Source organism: Lepisosteus oculatus, chromosome 26 (genome assembly GCF_040954835.1).
Source record: "Lepisosteus oculatus isolate fLepOcu1 chromosome 26, fLepOcu1.hap2, whole genome shotgun sequence".
In the NCBI taxonomy this organism is placed as follows: domain Eukaryota; kingdom Metazoa; phylum Chordata; class Actinopteri; order Semionotiformes; family Lepisosteidae; genus Lepisosteus; species Lepisosteus oculatus.
The window spans coordinates 1,141,824-1,168,776 of record NC_090721.1 but is presented as its reverse complement, the minus strand read 5'-3'; the positions used below and the strand labels follow the sequence as shown (position 1 = coordinate 1,168,776).

The 26,953-nt window shown below is 46.1% G+C and overlaps 1 protein-coding gene across 2 annotated transcripts in view; it reads left to right on the top strand.

Moving 5' to 3' along the window:
* Nucleotides 1-2,085: 2,085 nt before the first annotated feature.
* The window catches only part of LOC102697584 (collagen alpha-1(XXVI) chain), a 37,653-nt gene continuing 12,785 nt past the window's right edge, over nt 2,086-26,953 (top strand). Inside the window, exons 1-5 of one of the 2 annotated variants that reach the window (XM_069184477.1) lie at nt 2,086-2,885; nt 5,877-5,999; nt 7,456-7,559; nt 25,844-25,905; nt 26,077-26,173. In XM_069184477.1, the coding sequence (XP_069040578.1) occupies nt 2,731-2,885; nt 5,877-5,999; nt 7,456-7,559; nt 25,844-25,905; nt 26,077-26,173 (541 nt within the window). In that variant the 5' untranslated portion in view covers nt 2,086-2,730. The remainder of the gene's footprint in view (nt 2,886-5,876; nt 6,000-7,455; nt 7,560-25,843; nt 25,906-26,076; nt 26,174-26,953) is intronic. The other variant, XM_015367826.2, reaches the window with a different exon arrangement.

The following is a 26,953-nucleotide window of genomic DNA, read 5'->3' as shown; positions in this document are numbered from 1 at the left end:
AATTCCCCATCACAGACGGTCTGCTGCAGCAATGACACCCAGGTGCGTTTGCGCAGAGTCCCTGAGGCCGCCTGCTTGGCGATCTCTCCTGGAAGACCGGTGTAACTGCAGGCAGGCGCGGCGTCCATCAAACTGGGCTGAGGCATGCAGACGCTCAGTGGAAGTATTGTCGGACAAGTTCTATCAGTTCAGTACCGTGAGTCGGGATAACCAACTGAGTACATTACAAGGCCTGTGCCGATGTAATTCAGCGCTTTTGCCAGGATTTAGCACCGTGCAGCTGAGGAAACCTTTAGGGTGGTGATCAGTGTTAAAGTCCACACCAATTCCCTGATGTGATGGACCAGCAGGGGGCACCATTTCCCTTGGAGCTGTATTTCCGAAGCAATGCAAAGGTATGATGACCAGGAACTCGGTCCTGCCGCTCTTGGGGAGACTTCGCTCAAGGTCCAGACTCGGACATTGTTAAAGATGGTTAAACTCACTTGTACAGACCGGATTTCCTCAATGCCTTCCTTATTTCGGCTGGAGAGGCGGTTCCTCAACCCTACCCCAGAATGCGATGACATTCTGATTCACGGAAAATATAAATATAGAGATGTATAATAATGTTAAAGGGAAGAAGACTGGGCAGATTTGATCTCCAAAGGAAAATCTTTCACAGGTATAACAGCGCCGATCTCCTGCGAAGTGCTGCCCTCGTGTGGCTAAACTGTTATCTGCAGCCCGTTTGTTTTTTACCGACCTCGGAGAATTACGTTCAATGAGCACCAGGAACCACCATTATCTCCTAACTATACCTACTGTCATTTATCACACTTTCTGGAAAAAGACTGCTTTACCTGATGTTAGTATGCCATTGTAATTTGTAATGTATATTGTATCCAGAATATACATTACATAATCCAGAAACAAGGCTAAGAAATACCCTAATATTATAGTCTTAAATTGTTTCCTCTACCATTTTACAAAATGTATTTTCCTAATCCATCTTCATCTGTCTCCTGGACTATAGCCATGTGTTCTGGTTTTCATTTCTCTCTGGACTCTTAATGACTTTATTGAAATCAATTGTTAATTTAATTGTTCTGTATTCCAATTCCTTCCTCACAGAAGATTGAAAGCTACCTATGAAACGATGTGAAGTGGATATCGCTGAGGAAAAGGCACTGAATAAAGCACGCCTGCTCTCTGCTGGTGACATGGTGCCATTACACGACAGACGCTCTGGGACTCGGTCAAAGCACAGTATTCAGTAGTTTCTCAAGCATGAAGTCCTTGATTCTTCCCTCAGTAATGATTGAGGCCTGACTCTCTCTGGCCCTCTGGGTCTGCTGCTGGTGGGGGGTTCAATTCCTGGGGTGCTGTCTGTGTGGAGTTTGTATGTTCTCCCCATGTTTGTGTGGGTTTCCCCAGGATGCTTCAGTTTGCTCTCTGTCCAAAGACATACTGGTAGATTAATTGGGGAAAAATGGCCCTCGTGTGAGTCTGTGCACTGAAATGCACTAGTGTCCCCTTCAGAGTGGACCCTGCCTCGCACCAGGAGAGACTCCAGCTCCTCTTTCACCCTGTAGTGGGAGAAGTGGTTAGAAAATGAACCCTTTTATTCTACAGTGTCATACAGAATTGCCATATAGCTATTAAATTGCACTAATTTCAATCCATTAATTTATCCATCAGTAAATGGTTTTTTAAAATATGCATGGAGTACAGATTGTTTAAAAGTTCTTAAAAAGAAAATCTGTTAAATCATTGTGGACAGGAACTTTTATTTATAAAACAGCATAGTGATATAATTGGTGACTCCGATATTAAGGAAAATGACTTTTGTAACTACATGTACTTTTGCTTCTGATGGTTACTGGGGAAAAATGCACACCGATAAGTCACTAATTAATGATCAGATTTCCATTTAGCCAAGAGTGTGCGACGGAAAATATAAAAACAATATCCTGTCCTTTTTTAAATTCTTCGTTCATCTAGATGTTCACAGTTGTGACACAGTACAGAGATTTACAGACAAAATATTTCCCCCAAACTGCAGCACGGGCAGCCAAGACTAAGGACGAGGGAATTAGAATGCCGTTCCGCGATAACCTGAAATGTTTTGATTTCGAATAAATCCTTCAGCGATTTAATCTCGCTGCAAACTTCGAAGCTTTCCGGACCCTATATCCGCAACTGCGCCTGGTTGAGTTTCGTCGACGAGCACTTTAGATTTAAAATAATAACGTTAAACAGGCACGTAGAAGTGGATATGTGTTTTTTTTTAACTCGAAAGACTACAAATCAGTTAATTTCCGTCGTCTGCTGCTCCCCTCCGTCTCGAACTGGCCCTTGAAACAGCCGCTTACTGCAGCTTCTCCAAACTCCAGCGCGTTGTAGCGCACGCCGCCAGACACTTGAGACATTTAAATCCCTCCTAAAAGACTGGGGAACCAAGAGCCTCTCTGACACACAGGATTAGACAAAGAGGGAGAGGGAGAAAGCGAAACCGCAGGCTTATTTTTCCATTAGAAAAATGCCTAACCCGTGAGCCGGGCTGTCTCACAGCGCATTGATGCCTCGCAGTTAATCGACGGCAACATCTTTACGCTCGCTCATGTAATTACACGGGATCGTGTCCAGTCCCGTCCTCCGCAGCTGTGCGAATTGGCAACACGTTCCGCGCATCCCAGCGCCGCGACTGCCCCTCGACCAGGAGGACAGCGACCAGGGGGCACGGACAGGATGGCAGCGGTCCTGTATTCACTGCTGTTGGGCAGTCTGCTGGTTTGCGTCGCTAACAGCAGCGGGTTTGTGTACCAGTTTCCAGCGGTGTCCATCACGCACCTCGGCGCGGAGCAGGAGGCGGGACCGCCGGCGAGCGCCAGAGCACATCGCAGGTAAGCAGGGCTCCCAGTCCCGCTGTGAGTGTAACTGTGAGCCGAGAGAGCCGTTGCGAATTAAACCCCGAATTTGCAGTTTTCAAACGACTTGGTAGTATAACGCACTCTTCTGTGAGAATTGGGATTCAGGTGCCCAGCCTGCGACCACGGGGAAATGAGAGACAAACGGGAGCATGAAGTTAGAAGTAGTCAAATAAACTCTGAAAGTGAAGCGAAACAGCAGAAAGTGCGTTTTCTGAGGTACCAGTACAAAAAACGACGGTTTTCTCGGAAAAACGCAGCGAAACCTTCCCTTCTCTCTTCAGTAAGCGCCGGTACATTTCTGTCACGTTTCTCAATCAAACGTTGGGGAATTAAGTGCCTAATTCAAAACGGAAATAACTTCTTTTTTTTTTTCCTGACGAGACGCAGAGGTGTTCATACGAGCGGAGTAAACCGAATAAAGAAAGGCAAAAATGAGTTTTACCACGTTCAAGTCTAATGAGGTTTTATTTTTCCCAAACCCAGATTAGACTACATTTAAACTCCGTTTTCCTAAACGTTTAAAAAAGGGAGTTTGTGTATTTTTGTGTGGCGTTCACTCTTGCTCGTGTAACCAGGGTTTCTGTCAAACACCAACCCCGGCAGGGATTAACACGAAACGTGAGGCTGAGGCGCTGGGTCTGCTCCGAAAGTCCTCCATTCCCATCACCTGCTCAAAAAAACCCAACAAAAAAAACTCATCTGCCCGTCTTCATGAAGCAGAAGTGTGAACGACTGAACCGCTCCTCTCGTTTGCGGTCTCTTGCACACTCACAGACTGCGTCAGAAGATCGGAGCTGCCGGCAACCCCCCGCCAGTGTGGTCGAATTAAATGTGGGTTTTCTGCGTAATAACACGACGTGCTGTTGCAGTTGGCTTTTAGAAATGCTTCTATCCCCTGACAATGTCATGGATATGGTAGTGCTTTTCATGTCCCTTTGACGTTAACTACGAAGTTGGCCTCGTTGTAAAATGATTCAACGTGTCGTTTTTTGAGAAGTCTGTTTTTTATCCTCGGGCATTTTCTCAGTTTAATTGTGCTATAGTCTGTCAGGTTGTTTCTAGACCAACAATTCTAAAGTTTTCCGTGATATACTCTGGTAAGTCAGCCCTTTTCCCTTTGGAAAACCAAGGTGTTGAGGCTGAATCCCTGGAATTCTTTAAGAAACTACTTGATGAGATCCTTTGAGCGATATGTTACTGCAAATTAAATGAGTAAGATGGGCTTATTAGCTTTCTCTCATTTGTAACCGTTCTTGTGGTCTGTAGTTGTCACTTGAGCTCCTCTATGGATTTGAATGAAAAAGTGCTCTCAAAAAGAGCTCAGCCTTGTATCTGGACCCCACAAACACAGGCTCAAGCCTTGGGTGGCTGCTAAGACCTGGGTTCCCTCACCCCTCGCAGGTGAGCGCTCGGCACGCCAGCAGCTGTCCTGTGATGGCAACTGCAGCAGTGGGATCTCTGGGGTGCCAAGCGTCTGATGTTACTGAGACATCACAGCTGCAGGAGAAATGTTGGCAGCTGGCACCTCCAGCGCTAAATAGTTGGAGGAAGGAGTCTCTCCGACAGATCACAAGAGATGTCACCCCCAACAGCCACACAAAAGACTTTTAGGTCTCTTTTAGCTGGGTGCTATGGACATCTATCTTCTGTGTTTTAAAAATTATTGCAGTATAAGGAATGGCTGAGGAAAGCACTATGTCTACTGTACTGTATGTTACTTCCACACTTGAAGCACAATCCACTCTTAAAACTGGAAGTCGGTGTCCTGTTTTAGTGCGTTCGGTGGCAGATGGAATTGGTTTTGCATCTCTGGAGGCTTGGGTCGTTTGTGCAGGGAAAGCCGATCCAGCTTGAAGTGAAAATGGGATTAGGGCTCTCTGGGGAAAAAAAAGGCATCTACTTATGAAAGAGACCATGCCTGCACGCCCTGTCTGGAACTGAGCACAGGGCTCCTTCTCCCCACTGCTCACGCTGTGGGGGGTAACTGAACGCAGTTGTTGACGTAGTGCCTGTGAGCCCTGCGGTGAAGACGAACGAGAGCCGTGCACGTGCGCCGTCCTGCACACAGCTAAAGACAGAGGTTGGACACGATGCCCAGCAGCCTCACGCCAGCGACACAGGACACCACGTAGCCTCTCGAGGGTCCATGCACAATGTCCCACACTCGATCTCTTTTCCTTATAGTTATCATCTCATGAAACGTGGAATGTTTTGCACTGCAGCTCTTTAAACAGCCTCCTTTTTATTTCTCATCATGCCCATTAGTTTTCAAGACTCCTGACACTGCGCAGGTTTTTTATGGGTGCCTCTCGGTTCTCAGTTACTGTGCTGATTTTGTACGGTGACTTCACTGTGAATGCCTCTCGTAAGAAGTGAGGTTCCAGAAGGATGAGGTAAGTTTTGACAGGTCGTGACTCCTGTGTAAAAAATACGTTTACACAGATGCTTGAGACAGCTGACTGCTTCTTTACTTTACCTGAAGGCAAGTGTTTGTTCTAAAACACTGTTGTTATTTGTGGTCCTGGGGGTAACGGGAGCCCACAGGTGAGAGGCTGCTGAGGAAAGCCTGTGCTGCACTGGTCCAGCCTCCCCTGGAGTCCCTCACCCACGATTCCTCTGCTGGCGATGGTCATCAGCAGCAGCAAGCCCAGAGATCAGCGCTCTGTGGCAAACAAGACAAGCTAAATGGTGGAGAAGGACGCAGATGTTACAAATTACCCCTGGAAGGAATGTCCCGGCTGTGGGCTTGGGCCCCCTGAATAGCTGCTTGATCAGATTTATTCAACTAGATTAAAGTCTGAAAGATTCCTGATGCCAGTAGGAAAAAAAAAAGAAACTTAAAGCTTGCATAAGCGTGGTTCATTTCTTGCGGTAAAGATCGGCATGGTCTGGTGTCGGGACTCTGCCACTGTGAGGAGAGAGCAGATCTGAGAGAATGTGCCCTCTTGTGGTTTCTCCCTGCAGGAACTGGTGTCCGTACACGGTGTCCAAGACTGTGTCCTGCCAGGTGCACAACGGCACCGAGACGCTGGTGCAGAGGGTGTTCCAGAGCTGTCGCTGGCCCAGGCCCTGTCCCAACCTCGTGAGGTACAGCACCCTCCCCCATGCCCCACTTCACGGTCAGCCCAGGGCTCCTTGTCCCTTCCGAATCATGGCTGAGATGATCAGTGCTGAGATGCACAATGCCTGTGCATTCTACATCTGTTGTGCAGAATTGCTATTTTTCTTACGGTGCAGAAGGATATTAGTAAGCATTTTCTCTCACTGTCCCATTTTCTATTACTGTTTCATTCGAACAAAGTAAAAATGGAATGGAAGAGGCTGCACATGAAGTGTAGTTGTTCTGTCCTTGCATCAGAAGAGGACGCCTGCACTCCTTGTGCTTCTGCCTGAGGTCTGTGTGGGATCCCTTTATTTGACTTGGCATTAAAACCCCCCAAAAACAAACATGTTTTAAAACATTAAAACAAAAGCCAACACACGGATAAAAAACACACGGATACAGAGATGAGCGTTAATGAATATTAACAGTGCCCATTTTACTTTACTTTCGGCCTTCGGGATAGGTGTGGTGGTGTCGGCCAATTGAAAATCATGCCCGAAGCCCGCACCAAGCAGACTTCAAAGCACTCTGCAGATCAACTGGCTTTCACTCCACCACACTGATAACGGGATGTCTCTCGGGTTTGACAGCATAATTAAGCCCATATTAAGGCAAGCTAAAGCAGTGTTTAGACTAGTCTTCATTACTGCTTGGAGTCCCTGCCAAATGGAGTCACACTGCAGCGATAGTAAAGATAGTTATCATGGCTGTTCTGGGTGTTTTGTTGCTTTGTCTTTCCAGCTCATTGGGGACAAGTGCTTTAAAGGGATCTAGACGTTGAGCCCCTCCAAGACTTCCAGTACTGGACAGCCTTGTCTTAAAGTATCCCACTACACTACTTAATGTCTTCAGATTGCATTCACACGTGCTATGTCTTTGTAATGGAAGATACCACCTTTCAGTTATGTTGCGGAAATCCAGCTTGTGTTTGAATTCATTTTTAAATTGCACTTCTTTCATTTGCTTTTCTACATATTATTTGTTGTTTTTTCTACCTTAATGTCACACTGACCTGCTTGCAGATTTAGCAAGATGTGGTTTTTAGAAGGCTGAGCTGGGCAGTTCTGGAAACATTTTTGGGGAAAAATGAAAGTACAACACAGGCCTGAATTGTCCTTATGGCTAATGCACTTATCCTGCACACTTCCTGGGACTCCTGAGATTTGTGTATGTTTCAGAATCTGAGTAGATGACAGCTCCCTTTGAAATTAGCTTAACTGAATAAAAATGACTAAAAACAGGATACAGAATGGATAACAGGGAGTGCAATGATAAAACAATTATGGCAGAAATGATAGAAAACTAAGCAATGCTCTGCCTGGAAATAACGCTGCTGTAACTGGAGATGTAACACGGGCAGTGTGTTGAGAAGAGGGGGCAGGACGGGCGTGCCTCTTGACACTGGCTGTGCCCTGGAGCTGACGGTGCCCTTTGCGTCAGTTACAGGACCCTCGTCAGGCCCACCTACAGGGTGGCGTATCGGCTGGTGACGGCGCTGGAGTGGCGCTGCTGCCCGGGGTTCCTGGGAGATGACTGCAGCGAAGGTGAGTCCAACCCCCACCTGGAATACAGCCTTCCTTCCTCTGAGGTCTTGTGTAGGCAAAGCGGCTGCTGAGCGGAGAGACACTCTCACCTTGGAGCACAAGATGGCTCCAATCAAGAAAACAGAACAGAGTAGGGATCTGACGTTCTGTGAAATTCTATTGAGACTTGTTGTGCCCAGAGACAAAACAACCAGGGAAGAGGTCACGGCACCACATGTACTTTCACATCTGCACCTTGTGATATGTAGCTTCTTGGTTGTTCACTTTGGTCAGAAGAAGAAGGTAGAAAGTTGTGCTGAAGTCCCTGACCTTTGCCCCCAGTGAAATATATTGACCTCCTTGTCTCTGTGCCCCATGCCATGCTCAAAGAGGCGAGGCCCACTTTACTGCTCTGCTGGAAGCAGGAGGTCCGGGCTCAATCCGCAGGGACTGCCTTCCAGGGAAAGCTGTAGACAATGATGCACTGTCCTGCTTAGAAAGGGACCAAAAATATGTCAAGCGCAAGCTCTTCGGGCAGTCCTTCTGCAGGCTCTCTGATCTTTAAGAGTCTTGCACTTCTAGTGAGGTGCTGAAAATGCCACTGCAGACAGGGCAGTGGTCTGAGCCAGTCGGACAGACGGGAACTGTGGTCTCTAGCCTCTGACAAGGGGAAGTGGTGCAGATTCCACGTTTCAACCGCAGGCTCACATGACTGTTCCCCAGTAGGACTTATTGTCCAGTTTCACAGTGCTTTAGATGAACTAACGCACAATCTTGTCTCTTCTGTGTGGATTATTCAATAAGTCAATATTATATTGGTATTTCCAGATCGTACAAATCACAAGAAGAGAAGCCCTTTAATGTGCTTGGAAATGCAATGGCTCAGTAAGGGGACCATAAGATTCTGTGTTCATTGAGATTTTGTGTCAGGACAGGTTTTAAAACTGCACCTAAATTGAAAGATCTAAATATTTAAATTCAACTGTATGTCTTTTCCTAATGGACTCATCTACAGTAGGCCTTGTTCAAAAACACCACTAGGTTAGGTTATCCAGTGACCATTTGATCAGTATTACATAGTGAGCACAGGCGTTTAGTACTGATCAAAACTGTTTGCTTCAGTAAGTAGGTCTGTCTTTGGCTAGGACACAATTTCTAGGCTTTTATCTTAATAATCTATTTTGCTTGTCAGATTGGACTGTACAGAGTAACAACATGACAAACTGTAGATGACAGCTAATAGAACTTATTTCTCATCTGATTGCTTATTGAGACAAACTGGCAGCATTTCAGAGACTTTTTTTAATGGTGTCTGCAGTGTGGCTGTGTTGACTGTTAGGAGGTCTCTAATCCCGAGTCCTGAATGTCCCTTCATTTTATGTTGTTTGGTTGTAAAAAATAAACCCACAACCCAGAGCTGGCTCATGTTGAGGTTGTGGTAGCTGTGAATTCTTTGGCCCACTTTTGGCCACTGCAGCATCTGGGTTCATGATGCAGTTCCTCTAGAAAGCAGGATTATAATCCCCCCGAAATGCACACACTCCCTTCCCCACTGCACTGTGGGCTCTTACAGACAGAGTCTTGTGCGCTGGGCGCCTGGGGCCCAGTTCCTCCCAGCACTTGAATAAACAAGTCCAGTCCGAGTCAGGCCTCTCTGCTCTGACCCTCCTCCCCACAGCCCCTGTTGTTGTGCCCTGGGCTTGTTTTGGATTTCAGGGGAAACTGAGGTCATCAGTTCCAGCTGTTGTTAATACCTGACTCCCCCCCCCAGCTCAAGTTCCCTCTCTCCCTCATCTCAGCTGCTGGGGCCTGCGCAGTCCTCCAGCAACACTGCTCTTACCCAGCAGCTGGAAAAGAGAACAGGCAGATTCTGCACTTTAAACATTTGGGCGTTTCGGTCAGTTCGATCACCAGTTTCCATTTGTCATCAGGTCTGGACGCTGTAAAACCACTGCTATTTTCAGGTTGGCGAAGCCTGACTTTAGTTGTTTTAACATTGCTCAGTTTGTGCCAGAATCTCAAGTTTGTGCAGTAAAGTTTACCTCAATGTTTTCCAACTATGGTCTTCTGTGACTATTTTCTGATTTTTGCTCCAGCCAATTTCTTAAACTATTCAGAGATAGCCTCCGTGTTTGTGCATTTTGCAGCTCTTAAAATGTTATATGTGTTGTGTAACTGGGATCAATCAATAATCAGCTTCCGAACTTCAGAAATCCACTGATCCAAGCCAGATTTATGGCCTAACTGGACATCTGCAGAAATGCTGCTTATTTGGGAGATGTTTGATACAGTACATAGTCATTCCCACCACATCTGTTCATCATTAACTGATCACCTATTAATAGCTCTTTTGTATTATTTGAATTTATAGCATTAATTTGCTTAATTTATAGCATTAATCTGAGGAGAGAAAGGGTTAGAAAGTTGAAAAGAGACTATTCCAAGTTCTGTAAACTGAAGCTTGAAGTTGGGCGTTTTATGAAACCTGGGACTGAAACAAGTAAATTAAATGTCTCAACAAGCAAGCAGATCAATCCAGTCATCAACTAGCCCCGGTGATGTAGAGCTCAGAAGCACTGAAAATGGGCAGAGACAGGGGGTCAACCTACCGCTGGGGAGAAACATCATAGCTCAAGGAGCTCTAGTCCCAGAAAACCTGTGACCAGAATCTGAGACCTGCAGCTGAAAAACGGAAAAATAAAAAAGCAACATATATTTGAAAAGTATGATGTTACCATGCCTCACACCCAGTGGGTAAGAACATAAGAAAGGTTCCACACGAGAGGTGTACGTTGAGAGGATGAGAGTTTGTTGAGAGTATGTTAGCATGTCAGAAGATGTCCTGCTTCTCTCAGTCCTTTCCAAGCACTACTGTACCGGGAGTCGCTGCTACACAAACAGGTCCTACAGTAATTGGTGATTGCAAACTGGATGAGTATATGATAAGAAGTGAATACCCAGACTGCTTCCACACAACCCAGCCCCAGTGGGTATCTGCCAGTTGTGTACCATGACCTGCTGGCATTCCAGGCCCAGTCAGTCAATGATATGAACTGGAACTGAACCAGCATCATCAGTACTATAGGGCTCAACATCTGCTCTTAACTGCTGGAGCCTCCAGCAAGCCAGAGACCTTTTGCCCAGCCAGTGTAGTTTAGGATCCCTTTGCCAGCTAAAATTTAAATCCAACCCAGACAGATTCTTTGACTTGTTTTCATAAACAAGTCGAGAGACTTGAAGCAAGGTCCCGGGGGGAATTCTGGGATGGCAGGAACCATTACATTGATGTGGTCTGCCGTCTCAGGAAACGCTCCTTTTACACTGCAGTGTTTCTGAAGAAAGAAATCAGATCATCTTGGAATGAGAAGTTTGCCTTCCCCCATGTTTGAAACGACGCAGACGATGCATCATCGACTGTGATGTATTAACTGAGACCAGTAAATGGTTGCTAGTTAGTCTTTTATTCATGCTAGTTCCTTTGCTTTTCATCAAGCTTTTATTCCCAATTCAACATTTTAACCTCCTGGGTGATCAATAACAGATCAAACTCTGGGCCCCTCTGGGAGAAGATAGTCTGAGTTGAGCCATTCTGGTTTGGCTTTTGCAGCTCACAGACATGCTCTCTGAAGGAGGCAGCTGGCAGCTTACGAGACATTCCTCACCCACCCCCTGTCCGCACCTTGGCAATCAAAGAGGGGATAGAAATTGTGTTAAGACAGTTAAGACACTCTCATTTCAAATACGCCTTTAAATACATAAACAGTACACAATGACCTTGTGCTTTTGTAAACCACTAGCTTTCATGTCAGCATATTGTGAACACATGTTGTGCAAAAATCAGCATCTTTGCAGTTGGGGAAACCACAAGATGGAGTGAAATCCAAAGAGCTCAATTTAGCACATGGGGCAACCAGAGCTAAATGTCTCCTGGCTGGACTCTCGTCAGTCCTGCAGATGAACGTGGAGCAGTGGGGGTGTAAAGACTGGGCTTTTGCATCAATCCTTCTGATGCATCAGGTCAGGGAGTGTTTGCTGCCTGATGCTTTTCCAATGAGTTTACCAGCATCGCAGCTCTCTTCATGTTTCAGCGCACTTGGGATTGCGAAGGACACCGACTCTCCAAGGCGATTTCAGCTTCACATTTACAGTACTTTCAGGAACTGTGTGAGATTCATTTTAGAGTTCAGTTTTGTCCAGCTTCAGCCAGAGACACTTTTACATCTAGGGTTGGCTTCTAGCTGCTGCAGTTTTTATTTACTTTCGATATAAATTGTTTTTGTTTTGTTTTTTTTATTTTACACAGGCTGTGCAAGATAGTTCCAAGTCTCTGCAAGGCCATGAACCTCATTCACAATGACTGACCTTTCAAGCTGTGTCATTAAAAGGCATGAGAAAGGGGGTGGGGTTTTGGGAAATTAATCAATGTGTCTGTGGTAGCTATTATAAATTACTACCTTTCTCAAAATAAGTCAAAAAGACAAACTTGAAAGTGTGAAAATGGTAGTAAAATTGAGATTTTTTTGTTTGCTCATGCTTTTTTTCCAACCTGCTTTGTTGCCCCCTATTCTCTTTTGTATGCATGGTTTTATTATTTTCCCTAAATATAATAATTATATTACGCCCATTATTATACCCAAATTATCTTCAGGGAAGATCTACCTGTGTGTTTAACAATGTAAAAGTCACTGTGATCGCTTGTCCAGAGAAATTAGCCTCCTTGGCCTTGTCAATATGGTTTTGTGAGGCCAATTTGTTTCCATAAACATGGAGCTATTTCAGTCTCTTGTATGTTTTTTCTTTGCTATTGAATTTTCAATCTCTGCTGTATATACAGATGCTCAGTAATTTCCTCAGAAGAGTTAGTTCTCCCAGCTAGGGACTGAAGTGTATGTGAGCTTGGGGGAAGCTTGGTCTCTGTGAATGTAACAGGTTGTGAGGTGTCTTGATTGACAGCAGATGGGCAGGGTTAGTAGACTTCCTCAGGGACTAGCTGGAGTAACCCTGCAAGATCTCTGGCTGTCTGGAATGTGTTTTGTTAATAGGTGCAATAGAATAGAAACCAGGGCAACATCCCCAAGCATGGGAGTGGGAAGGCTTAACCCTTTAAGGGATCTTGCACAGCCCACACATGAGCACATCTGAGATCTTAGGTTCTGAAACAAATCCTGGCCGTGGGTCTAACAGTCAGCTGTCTGAGCGCTTCGCTCAAGAGCTTTCAGTGGAATCATCAAGGATCAGACTGGGAAAGTGGGCGGGATCTACGAGTGACACTGCCGGAGATCTGACCAGGCTTGTGGCAGGGATATACCAACGACAGTACCTGGGATCTGACCTGGATAGTTCCAGGGATCTGGCCAGGCTTGTGGCAGGGATATGGCTGGGACAGTGGCTTGGATCAGTCCAGGACATACTGTAGACGGGGACATGGCTGGAACTGTACACCGCAACAGAAAGGAGCTGGCGTCTGAGGGGGACCTATGTGTGTTTTTCATGATTGTGTCAGCTTGCTATCACTTAAATAGAGAAGCCCAGGTCCCAGCACACTGGATCATATCCCTTTTGTTAGTTTCCTCACACAGTTTCTCTTTTAGACATGCTCTGTCTGCTCCCTTTCCATACCATGTTCTTCTCTTAGTAAGGGTATCTGGTGTGTCGGTGTGAGTGAGTGGGTAAAGAGGGGAGACAGCACCCCAAGTCGTGTTTTCGGACAGTCTGCAGGGCTACAGACACTTATCTCTGCATTCGTGCCAATATGTAGACAGACTGAACCCCTCTGGGACATGGTGCTAGCTTTCTCAGAGGTAGCCCGTCACACAGATGGTGGTTTTGGATTTCGGGATAAATTTACAAGTATTGCAGGCGGAGATGTGTGTGTGGGGAGGGGGCTGCATTCTGAGAACAGGGCTGCTTGAATCTGTTTTGATTTGGTTTGTTTCACATCTTCCTCATGGGAATCGCCACAGCATTTTGACATTTCCCAGGGAGCTTGCCGTCATACATAGATGCATGTTTTTAAATACATAAGGCTGTATTGCCCTGGATTTCGGCATAAGAGGAGGCACGGCTAGCCACAGTGCTTTCTGCATGATGATAAATTATTAATAATTTCTTCTAGATCTAGTAGTTTGTTTCCCAAGGAAGAAAATAAGTTACACCTTGTAAAATGCACAAATTCTTGTAGAATAATCCCATGCAGCACTGATATGCTTCCCAGTGCTATTTAATCTTTTTCCATTTAAAAAAACCCAGAAAAGGCCATTTAGTGTGGCAGTTCCAGCAAAACCAGATAGATGGGGTCGTGGAGAATTGCATGTGACGGTGCAAGACGGCCTGGAAGGAGATGAGAGCATAGATCCGTTGAAGGGTTAACCTTGCGCAGGGCCCATAGTGGAAAAAAGAAATTACAGCAGAAAGAAATGTGCATATTTTTTATTGTTTGCTTAACCTTTGTAAATGCATTGGCAAATAATTCCAAAACAGTTAGAGTGTTTAGAAAATCACATCCATATGGCGGGGCGGAGGCGGCTCCGCAGGTCCCCGCGAGGGAAGCTTGAAGCCGCTCTCCCTTGCCTGGGGAAGGAGGGAGCTCCCAGGAGGTCAGAACGTCAGGACGGCCGTAGCTGAGAGGAGGCTGCTGGATCCATCAGGATCGGCCGGCTCGTTCTCTATGCCCCCCCCCAGCTTGGGACGAGCCCCCTGTGTGTCTTTCCCACACTTTCCCCATTGCTCTCCGTTGCCGATTGGGAGGTGACAGCTGGCTTTCCGCAGCATTCCCGAGCAGCACCGGGCCAGTAGGACAGCCGGCCCTTTGGCTGATGAGAAAGTGAAATCCACAGGGATCCGTGAAGGAAGAATCGCTGAAAGCTTTTAGGTGCTTCGCTATCATTTAACTCAATCTGTCCCGAAGAGGTTTTACTCTTCCAGTTATAGCATGATGCAGAATTCTGTCTTTGCGGTTAAAAAATGGAAAACCCCCACTACTTATGCTTTCAGTATAATTGTGAATGAACTTGCCTTGTTACATTTCAAGAAAGCAAAGGGGCTTACTTTCAGAAATGGGCCCAGAGTTTGATCAAGCAGCTCGAAAGATAAAGGATAGTGTCAGGCTCTCAGTGGAGGCTGTTGGTGGTGTTTGTAAAAGCTTAAAGGTTAAATGAAGTCAGTTCACAGCCAGCCAGTTCCTGCAAGACACAAAGGAATGATTGGCACCAATCCGCTGTCCAGAGACACCAGCAGGGTGAAAAATGATCTTCCCAGACTGTGACCACTCAGTGCTGAGCACATTGGACCTCATTCACGAAGATAGACTAACTGCCCGCAAACGACACATGTAAGCAGTGTCTTATTGGACACAGATAGTAACCATAAATACTTTGTATTCACAAAGGTGAGTGACTATCAGGTGGACCTAAGGAAAGCACTAGTACAGCTACACGTGTCTAAGTAACTCACTTAAGACCTAAGCACAGATCAGAAGAGATGATGTCCCATATTAGGACATGCGACGCTGTACATAGGCACCACTGATTATTAATATCCTGATGCTTCTTTCCATGATTTCTTGCTCACCCTTTCACTTCAGCTCTCATGCTTCAGATGTCAGGAAGATCTTCTGTTAATAAGGTCGGCGACTAAGGTTTTCTACAATGAGAATTATTGCAATTTATTTCATGTTTGCCTTTTCTGTTTTTTTGCTGTATGCTGGGACAGTGATCTGTAGAAAGATTTAAAGGGCTCCGGAGTCATATTTATTCCATTTGAAATGGACTTTTGCTGCCCTTGATCTTTTTCCAAAACCATGTTTGAGCCATTTAAGGCACGCGGATGGTTAAGCAAGTTTATCATTTGTAGCCCTTTGAGTCGGCGCTCAGACGTTGAGGAAATTCCCTCAGCAGTCGTGAGAGATGGTTTCCAGGGCTGTGTGTGAGAGCAGTACGACGATGTGCAGTCCTTACTGCGCAAGCGGTCAGCTCTCATTACCTCAGAGTGGACAGCCCAGGGGCCCGCGTTCCGCCGGAGGACGTGGAGGGGGATTGAGAGCTCCCCCGTCTCCCTAAATCCAGACGGATAAATGCTTCCAGATGAGAGGGGCTTGCTCTTTTTTCTACCTCACATCTCCAGGTCATGTCTTCTCTTATTTCTGCTTTATTGGAGGCAGCAGCCACCCGTCTGTCCATTCTGAGTTTAGTCACCTTTCATTAAGCAAATCCAGAGCTCATCGCTAAACTCTGGGCACTGATGAGTGCAAAGAGCCAGAGCTGTGCAAATGGACACCTGGTGGCAGAGCCAGGTGCAAGGGGCTTATTTGATGAAGCATGCTAATCTGGATTAACCCTTTGGAATTTTAAAGGCACTGCAAACCAGTTGAGCTCTCCCCTGTGAGCCTTGTGACTTCTGGGGGTGGGTGATTCCCAAGAGATTCACAACGGATTGAATCCCAGTCAGCAGTGAGCCTAGACTTTCAGGAGTGCTCCAGTGGGGCTGTGTTGAGTCACAGTGTCAAACAATCAGCAGCCCACACTGCCTACTAAAAGCCACCGTGTGGGCCAGGTCTGTAGCTAATTCACTCCCAACGAGTATGATTGTTCAGTATTTCATCTGAAGGCATCCCTGCAATCTGAAAGCAGGGCTGGATTCTGTGGTCCAGTCTCAGACTTCAATTATATCGGCTACCACTGGCAAAAGAAGCTGGTGTTAAACTGTCATGGAAGATTCTGTGAGTTCCAAAAATGGGAAAAAAAAGCTAGAATAATGTGCTGTCTGCACCACGAGGCTCTTCCTGATGGAGCACAAGTCCAGCACAAGGGCATTTTACAGAGACAGACGTGATCTGGTCTGTGTAGAGCCTAACACCTGAGACTGAGTTTAACAGCACGCTGCCATCCTGCCCTAGAAAATCGAACCACTTAGAGGTGGGTCTTAATGGAAAGAAGAGACTGATGGTTAATTATTACATTGCTAAATTATAATGAAATCATCTTTTTAATTTATAATTGGTATTTTAAATGTGGAACAGCTGTAATTATTTTTACTCCTGCCTGGCGTCTGTTGCTTGCCAGGACAGGCTCCAGCTCCCCCGCCAGATTCGATGAAGTGGTTAGAAAATGGATGGATGGCTTACTCCTTTAATTAGTTATTTTTTAAATTAGAAGTGCCAGTATTTTTATTATGCCCACCTCATCTGGAAAGCTCTCAGCCTTGAACCCTGCCACTGCACATGGGGGAACGTCAGCACATCTTTGTGAATGTACTGTTCTAGCCTCGTGTCTGTTGGTGCAGGAGGCTGGCTTGCACACAAAACTGGCAGCGTGTAAGAGAGGAAATGGCTCGACCCGATATGCAACAGGAGTCTTATCCAATTCCCTCTTCGTTTACTGAGACCAGGGACCTACTGTAATGTTGGAGAATTGCCAGGCTAGTTCAATCGCCTAGTGAGAGAATTTGATTATTAATAGTTAGCTTTCACATCCAAGAATTCATAGTGGTAATTGTTCTCATAAGTACCTTCCTGTGTTTTATTATTTTTGTATTTACCTCTGTTCTGTTTTTCCAGAACTTTTGCAGATATTGTAAGAGTCAGTAAACTCCTTCTTAACCGAATACAATTAAGACAACATTTGCATTTACAATACGAACTTTCATTGGGCATGTACATAAATCATTTAAAACATTATTGTGGGACAGGCCCACTGTCCATTCCTCAGGCTGTGACAAGAGATCGCAAACTGGGCCGCCAGCCCTGTTGAGTTTCCTCCTCCAGTAGGATCGGATGCTGCTGTGATTCTGGCAAGTGTGGGAATTCTGGGATTAGATTTGTTATTTGAGCATTTATCACAGTGCAGCAGAAAGTTTGTCTCTGTCTCTGCTTCTCCCTGCTGGCAGCGGGAGCACAGCCTGTCTCTGGGAAGGCAGGTCTGCCTGTGTCGTCCAGTGTCTATGGCCAGCCTGTGGTCAGTGTGTCCTAGTGGGTAAGGTAGTGTTGTTCGGCTTTAATTCCAGCTGTTTTACTTGAGCTGTCCCAAGGCTGGTTGGTGTCAGTGAGTTTTTTTTTTGCACAGGGAGAATGTTTTTACAGAGGTCTGTGTGTAGGACAATCTTGGTTGAAAAATGTCTAATACAGTAAGGTGGATTTTAAGCAACTTTTTATGAAATCTAGAGGTAAAAGAGTTAACAAAGCATTGCTCTGTGACCTTATGCTACCCATTCAGCCAGTGGCGGAATCGTGCAGTGTTTCTTACCGTAACATTCCCCGGTGGTGTGTGATTGTGATTGTGTTAATGACCTTCCGTCTGGACTGATGGCAAGCCTACAGTGGGGCCTGGGCTCCCACAGCTGTGGTGTGGCACAGTTTCACTTTCAAAGATGTTCATATTATTTCTGTTCATCCTCTTTCTTGCGAATATCACACGTGCATGGTTTTGCAAGACCATGCACATTGTCCCACACAGGGCTTAATTCTTTTCTTGATTTTGCAGACGAGCTAAAATTTAAATATGGCCTTCCCATTCAATAAGAAAAGTACAGAAATGCCAAGCCCAACATTTTTAACTGGGGAAAAATAATTATGGGGTGATGGGACGGAACAGTATGAATCTATATGTGTGTTTAATGCAGTAGCATGTAAACTTTGACCACAAAGTCGATAAAATCCTTTACAAACCACCATTTGTGCTTTAAATGAAATATTCTTTCTGGAAATTTGTATTGATGGGAGTGGTATTTGAAGCTTGTTTGGCTCCAGACAGAAATAGTGTTATCAATTTTTGAAAGCGGATTTAAAAAGCAGTGCAGATCTAGCAAAGGGCAACCGAGATATGGAGAAATTGTTTCTGGTGAAGCAAAATAAAAACCACAAAAGCGACTCTAGTGCCTCTTTAGTTCGGAACCAGTACTAGACAGTGATCCCACGTTTTGTTGGTATTGGTGTCAGGAATTGATTGATGTTAGAGTTGCGATATTAATGTCACATTTTACAGCATTGTGTGTGAGCAAAGCCAGACAGACATTGAGATCCTTGTGGAATGCAGTGAAACAAGTAGAATATAGACAACTGGTATAGAGACTGCAGAGTGAACAGCGTGTCTTTGTCCAGCATGTCTGCCACAGGGCATGTGAACTCAGACAGAGGGAGGATTACTACTGGCTGTGCAGTTTCCCCAGGGATCTCCTGACCACAGCGAACTGGTGGCACAGCCCAGATTCATATCAGCAATCATCTGGCTGTAAGGGCAGAAACCAGGCAGTGTTTCGTCTGGACTGTCTTTGTAAGGAGATGCTGGAATGCTATTTGGCGTCTTGAACATAATATTGATGTTGAGGAGTAGGAGTGAAGTCTGGATGGTCTTGGACCAAAGTGAGCATGGTGTCTGTACAGCTACAGGCTTCATTGAATTGGCAAAAGATATACTGATAATCAAACTGAGATGCAGAACTCTTCATAGGGAAAGCATTTGCTTTTAATCCAACACCTGAAGCTGTGGGGTCACTTTATTGGGTGAATGTAATTCAGAAGAACAGTGTGATGCTGTGACATCTAGACCATGCTGGCCCAACACAGGTCTCCTGTGTGCACGTTCACAAGCTAAAGGAATTTCGTACTTCTGTCTCTTAAAATGCCCTCTCTTAAACACTTGCTTATTCTAAAAATGTTATTGTTGGCGTGGGTTACAGCTGTAAGCTTTTTTACTGCCATTAGTGAAGTGTGGAATTTCTGCTGCAGCAAAAACTAAATACCTCACACCTGTTCTATGCCAGCTGATAGTAAAGTATGGGTTATTTCCATGCCTTGCTAAGGCAAATTTTAAACGTGTGTAGCCCCTTCTGTTTACGTTAAAAAGGGTGAGATGATACTGTCCTCCCAGACATTGGTACGGCTTCTTCCCCAGCACTGCTGAGCAGATGTCTGGAACGTGACGCCAAACATCGAGGCAGCTGCTGCTCGAGTAAGTAAACGTACCGGGCTACAGGTTGTATTGGAATAGAGGAGTGACATTATCGTCTGACGTGCTGTGAGTCCTTGAGGGTCTCCGCTGGCTCTCTTGGTCCCAGTCCTCGATTGTTGCACCTTTCACATGTGTTTCGTTGGCAGACCTGCCATTAAATTATTCGGACAGGCGGATCAAGGAGACGAACAAGCTCAGACCTGCCTCCTCGGGAGCCACACTGTGTTACAGTAGTGGGCCGTTACTTGATTTGATATGTGTGATTCTGGTCTGATGTCCTTAGCCGATGTGCATCGCTTACCTGAATAAAAATTGAATTCGACTCCTGTGGTAGGCTGTAGCCGTCAGATCTCAGGGCCAGGACACAGCTGGGATGGGAGACCTCGAGGGAACATGAGGGTGTGGTTGTAAGCGGTGCTGATAAAGCACACAGTGGCTCTCCTGTAGGAGGAGCCATCCTTCGGATGTGACTTGAAACCAAGGTCCTGACTACTAGGCCGTTAAAGGTCCCCTGGCATTGTCCGGAGGAGTGGGTGTGAACCCTGTCTCCTGGCTAGACTCCACTCTGGCCTTGAACTATCTGACTTCCCAGTTCCCTCTTAAATCAACTCGTGAAACGATTTCTCACCCCTGCCCCTGATCTGCTGGTGCAGAATGGCTGCTCCACTGGCCGATGACATGGGTTCCCTGATAGATGTACTGTAAGGTGCTTTGGTCTTCTAATGGAAGTGCTACAGTATACAGCTAAAATGAATTATTAACTAAGATTGGCTTTTTTTTTCCCCTCCTGATTACCATTTATCCAAAATCTGCATTGTATATGTGGCAGGACTGTGGCTGTGCCTGTGATCATGTTCACATAGGCTTGGAGTAGACATGCTTTCAAGACTGTGGCCAACTCACACAGGCCAAAAAGAACAGGTCTCCTGCTGGGGGACGAGGGGGTGATGTCACTCCTGCAGCACATCTGGTGCCACTGAGGCCTATGGTACTATAAGTGATTGGCACAAGGAAAAATGTCCTGTTATTTTTGCACTTTTGAACGAAGTGTGTTTCAGAGCCTGTGCACCACTAAGGCTGTTCCCCCTGAATGTCCTTGAGCTTCGAAACCCCTCCTCTACACTGCAGACATGACACTGAATAATGAAACCTGAGTTAAAACCTTCTCCTGCTTTTCGGCTTTGCAGAGATTGGGATTGAGTACAAAACACTTGAGGGATTTCAAAAAGTGGTAAAACAAGGATCTGCTTCTGTTCGTCTTGGAGGCAGGCTGAAGGAACAGAACCTTTTTTGTCTTGAACAGAGAAGATTATGGGGGGACCTGATATGAGGACTGTATTCAGAATCCTCAAGGTCAACCCAGGAGAATCCTGTCAGAGTCAAACACGAACCAGAGGACACAGCATTTAAAACCAGGTCCAGGAATCACATCTTTATCTACCAGCACTAGGGTCAGCTGATGGGATCCTTAGATCAATTTGCACCTAACCGCAGAAGGGGCTGGATGGGCCATAGGGCCTCCTCTCCTTTGTGACCATTTTCACTTTAACTGCTATTTCACTTGCTTCCTGTCGCTCTCAGGCCTTTGGAAGCTGGTGACCTGCAGGGTCTCCGCTGGCTCTCTTGGTCCCAGTGTGCGGCGGTGTCCGTGCGCTCCGGCAGAGGACTGGGAGCAGGGATGGCGGCGCTGTGTGGCAGGAGCCGAGGGGGCACTGCCGCTCCAGCCTGACCATGTGTTCCTGATCAAGCCCCACAGGCCCAGACAATTCATCTCCTCTGTCAGGGCTCTCCGCAGAGGGGGCACTGGAGGGCACGGGCCTGGCCTGACCCCACTAATTCCTCCCAGACTGGGAAGGGAGGTGTGCGTGTGGGTTTGACGCTGGGGGATGTTTTCTTACAGCAGAAAGGGGGAGTTGTGTGGAATGAACAGCAGACAGTTTTGCAGTGCCGTCAGATACATCACAAGGCTGTTGCTGAAACCTCCTTATAGTTTGAAAGGGTACTCTTAGACTTTCAGTCATGCACTCTGTTGAGGCTGTATTGGATTTGTGGAGCTAAATATCTCAATCTTTTCTTGAATACTACAGGAATATAGGAATCAAAGACGGAACTTACAGTTACCTAAATTCCTAACTATTTTGTGTGGAAGAAGGAGGGAGAAATGTAGACTGTGGGAGTGTTATGATCTATAATTCCTCCACCCTTTGCCCTTCAAAACTAAAGCTCTTAATACTTCATGGTAGATAACAGTTACTCCTGATAAATTAAAAAGAAGATGGAAAAGAGATCCTTCGGACAGATGATCTAGCCAGCCGTATCAAAATGACAAGATCACATTCTATTTATCACAGCACCCATATCTGCAGAGACATGCTTTGTTGAGAATGCTCCTGTGTGCCTGTTTCTGGGAATGGATATGCGATGTGTCTCCCTCTGTGAGAGGGTCCTGGGTTCTGTGTGTGTTTGTGAGAGAATACACTGTGATGCTGAGACTACAGACCTCTTTTCTGGGGCATCCCGATGTCGGCCATTGCATTCATCTCAACTGGATGTGTGTAAAAATATTAATAAAAAGCAACTGTCCTTCTAGTGTTACAGCCCCTCCCCACCTTGGGCTTTAGTGGGGTCCCCTTCCTACATCTGGAAAATATATCTAAGCCTTGTTGCCTTGCAGCTGGTCTGCAATCTCTGTTGCCTTCAGATTGTGCCTTTTTATTGCGGACTCCTGGGGGAGCGTCTGTTTTCTTCTTTTTCTTTTATACTTTCTAAGGATCTAAAGCTGCCTGCCATCCAGCAGTTTACTGTTGCAGATGCGCGAAGCAAGCTATAAATTGTGTTAAAACCACAACTCTGCGCCTGAGTCACTGGTGAGACATCGCTGAATCTCGATGCACTGTGCACTGATGAGGGCTGAAGAGCCTTGAGGATGTGAATCGCCATTGTGATGTTACTGTTAGCAAACCTGCTGTTAGTCACTGTCCAGCAATCCATTCATCCATTTTCTTTTTCTTTATGCAAGCAACAGGCTCAAGGCAGGGTACACCTGGGAGGGGATATCAGGCCATCACAGGGCACACACTCACACCAGGGCCAGTTTTACCAGAAGGCAGTTAACCTACCAGCATGTCTTTGGACTGCCAGAGAAAACTGGAGCACCTGGAGGAAACCCATGAGGACACAGAGAGAACATACAGACTCCACACAGACAGCACCTCAGCTCAGGAATTGAACCCGGGACCCCAGTGCTGTGAAGCAGAAATGCCAACCACACTGTTGCCCAATTTAATGTTATTATGAAAGCATATATAAGTTTTATAACATTTTTAGCAAGATGGTGAACATTTAGTTATTTTAATCAGTAAATTGAATTAGATTAATGTTTTTGGGGGGTGGTAAGTGAATTGGATTCATTCTTCACTTATCATTCACAAAAGCGTTACCAGAACTGCAACATCTGTGCTAAGAATTGTCTGAACAATGATGAGGCAGGTAAATGGCATGTGGAAAAGCACAATTAGGATGTAATCACTTAATTGTTGGTTAATCTAATAATTTAAATAAGTATTATTAAATCACTTTGAAACATCTGTGGTCCTCAGACTCATTCTGGAGAGATGTTTAGATAAAGGCATTGAGGACTAGTTGTCTTATCGATACCTGACTGTTTGAGGTAACAGAAAGTCCAGATATCAGCTGGAGGCCTCGGATTCCCTCGTGACCATTTCCCATGTCCTCTGAAGTCCGCATGTCAGGATGTGAGTGATGTTTATCTTTGGGGGGAGATGTTAAAGTTTCTTTATGAGGTTAGGAAGACTTTTTTTTCTGTCAGGGTCAACTACAATTTACTCATTCTTTATTGCGTTTGCAAAACCGTAGGTTTTTTTTTCGCCTTTCAAGGGTCACCTGCAATTTCCTTGTTCCCTGAGCCCTGCAGACAGAATTTCATTAGCAGCTGTCTGAGGGGTCTCTCCGGCTCCTGGTTGGGCTGTGGGGGCTCCCGCCTCTGTGCAGCGTGCTGGTTAAGACGGCCAGCTCTGTGCACATCCAAGCCTTTCTCCTGGTAAAGCTGAAGGAACCTCAGTCTGGGCAACAGGGTCCAGACCTGTTAGTTCATTTCTTAATTAGGTGCAGAACAGCAGCTATTGTCCTTGTAATTGAAAGCCTATAATTTGTTTGCCTGGAGGACCGGTGGCTGAGGTAGAAGCCGGATTGCAAGGTGATTCCCTGCCGAAGCCCCAGTCCCGTCACCTTGAGACCACCTTTTGCACTCCTCCCTCCTGGGTGGACATGACAGCCTCCCTGTTGTAAACGACACAGATGTAGAAAATCTGCTTTGCCAAGTGACAGACAGGAGGAAGTGTGACCTAGTGACCTAGTTTTAATAACACGGTGTGCACGGAGGTGTATTGAATCCCCCGCAAACACATACACATACACAATGACAATGGGCGAGTATGCTCATTTTAGCCGTCCAACAAAGGAGCTCTTGAATATTTGCCCTTTGTGAAACACAGTTAATTTTGAGGTCCACGTGCATTGTGGCTGTGCTGTTAATGTTAAATTGCTAGGTGAGGTAAAATAAGCACGCTCGCATTGCTTACAGATCTGAGCTCCAGATCGCAGGCGGTTTTGGCTGCTGTCGGGCAATCGCGGCTGCCATCGGGCTCGGGCACCCAGCGGTGATCTGAAGCCCAGCGGAGCAGACACAACACAGACAGCAGCGGTGAGGGCACGAGGCGCGTGTGGGTGGAACACCTCCCTCCAGCTCTGCTGGTTCCCAGCCCGGCGCTGCGCGGGGGCCTGTGGTGGGCACCGTGCTGCCGGAGTGTGTCTGCAGCGTCTGGGCATGCAGTGGGGAATGCCGGCAGACAGACAGAAAACAACTGCTGGAGGGAGGTGGGGGGTCCCGGGCTTCTTACAGGAGGTCCAGGGGAAGGAAAGGTGGGGGGGGCACTTAGCGGGGGACATTCTGCATTTTTCTCCCTATGAGTCACGCCAGCACAAGGAGAGGGTTCTGCAGCTCATGTACCTCCAGGGCTAGTGCTGGCAATGGGATCTCGGCATTCCCAACCAGGAGAGACAGCAGTCAGTCCCTTCTGCCCTGCTTGTCGGATGCGGCTCGGGGTCTGTGACCTTCTGAAATGTAAAACTTGCTTCTTGAAGCACTAGTGCTGTCATAGTCGTCATTCCTCCTCTAGAGGGCGCTCCTACCCTTTTCTGTGTTGTTCTTACTTCCGTAGTTTCACCTGTGTCTCCTCCCCTTTGTCTTATTTAAGCCCGGCGTCTCCACGGCTCCGGGCCCAGCCTTGGAAAACGCCCAAAAGTCCGAAAAGCCCACCTATGACCGGGCTCAGGAGCAGCCCGAGGGCACAGGCTTTATCACAGCGTCCTGACCTCTGAGTCCAGTCATGGTTTTAACCTTCCGTGTTCCTAGTTCCCCGTTTCCTGTTTCTCACTGTTTTCGACTCGGATGGACTTCCCGGCATTTTGGACATCGGACTGCGCTCTAACTACCCCTTTGGACTGTATTGAATTTGTCGCCTCGGCCTTTCCCCGTGCACCGGATCACCACCGTCACCACCCCTCGTCTGTCACCCGACCTAACCTTGCTGTGTCTTCCATGATGTCCTACTCCAGTCTATTCCAGATTATACCGTCTCGCATAGGTTCTTTAACAACGCACTTCATGGGAGTCTGACATCTCTGGTTCTTTGTGCATATGTTTACAAGGGTGCATACTGTAGCTCTGTCATATTAAAATAAGCTGCCTGGAGATAAATATGCACAGAGCACAACACCCTGACTGAAGCAGTTGTTGTGGGGAAAGGGGACAACCATGAAGATCCTGTAGCTGCTGTAAAATTAACAGGCTTCTGGCTGCTTATGGATTTTCTTCATGTTGGAAATTCTTCTTGGAATGTTTGTCTCTTCTTTCACCTTTGTGGGACATTCTTTTATTTCCCTTTGTGTGTTGTCACCATGAGTCTTGATGCCTCTTTCAGAATCATTGTTATTCCTAATAATGTCAAGAAAAACTAATAACTTTCAGCACTCAAGTGCCAAACGAAATAGTGCTCCATATGAAATAATCATGTAGTCAGTCTTACAAATTGCTCTAATCTTGAGCTCCTCTGTCCTCTCTTTTCTGGCACTACAGATCTTTAATCAGAAGTCAGATGATTTGAGAACAGATTTCCGATGCTTCTGCCAGCTTTTGGGCACATTTTGGTATTGCCAGCTCACTTTACACAGTAGACTTTCGGACCTGTTTTGTGAATGTTAGCCGCTTCACTTGTGGCTGAGACATTGAGGCAGCTGGGCTGCTGTTCGAAGTGTAACTTCTGTGTCTGTTCTCTTGAGCAGAGTGTATAAACTGCACTGCCTTCGCTGACATGAACAACAGGCTGGAGATCCTCGAGTCCAAGGTGAGTCTGGACTTCCCTTTAATCAGATTGTGCGTTAGGCAGCCTTCAACCATCCATGTTTTGTTTTAGTTTCTGTTCCCTGCTGTTCTGAGACAGAGAGAGCAGTTCTATTACATGTGGGAAATGACTCTCCGCACACAGTTTTAACCCAATGTGTTTGTTTCGTTTCAGATTTTAATGGTGGAAAGTAGTTGGAACTTTTCCTCACCTGGTGATACAGAGCGGCCCATCAGACCTGTGGGACCATCATGGCCTGTTGAGCCTCAGGGTTAGTGTTGAGATGCAGTAGCTCCTCTCCTCTGATCCCTTCTCATCTAGAATTAGCTGACTTTTAGGTAGCAGCTTTCATACGCAGAAGCCTTCTGGCTTCTTAGAATGGTGTAAAACCTGGACTGAGTAAAGACACCGCTTTCTCAGAGTGCAGGTTAGGCTCTGTAGTCAAGGCATTACTTGTTCCGGTCTGGGCTGTATGCAGTTTCCTAGGTAGACTTGGCACAGCTGGCCATGAGCACTGAACTATGGGACCTGCCAGATGTTTATGGGCTGGTAGTACTGCTAGTGAGAGTAGCACCACTCCTCTATTTGCCCGCTAAGAGCACACTGGGACCTGCTACATAAAGAATAGTCAATGGCTCTAACTAGTTTGTTTTCTAGCAGTGGTCTCTGTCTCAATATGTGGAGTATAGAACTAATGTCAAGATGATTGCCAATTGAGCTTGACATGATTGGCTATATCTTATTTTAATTAGGAATTGCAATATGGGGAGATGTACAAACCATTTACTTTTTCTTAATTGGCTAGTATGCCTTTAAGGCATAATTAGCTTGTTTTTTTGTGAAGTGAGTTCACATTCTTTCACAGTGCATAATAAGGATCAGCTAATGGTCAGTGATTTTATTAGACTGATAACTTAATAGTTTACAGATTTTTTTATCTGCTTATGTCAAGCCAAAGTAAAAACACTTGTTTTCAGGGCAGCAATCCATTGCAGCTTTCAGACTGATGTCAGCTGAAATAAAACAATTGCTTGCTCACTCAGGGGTGGAA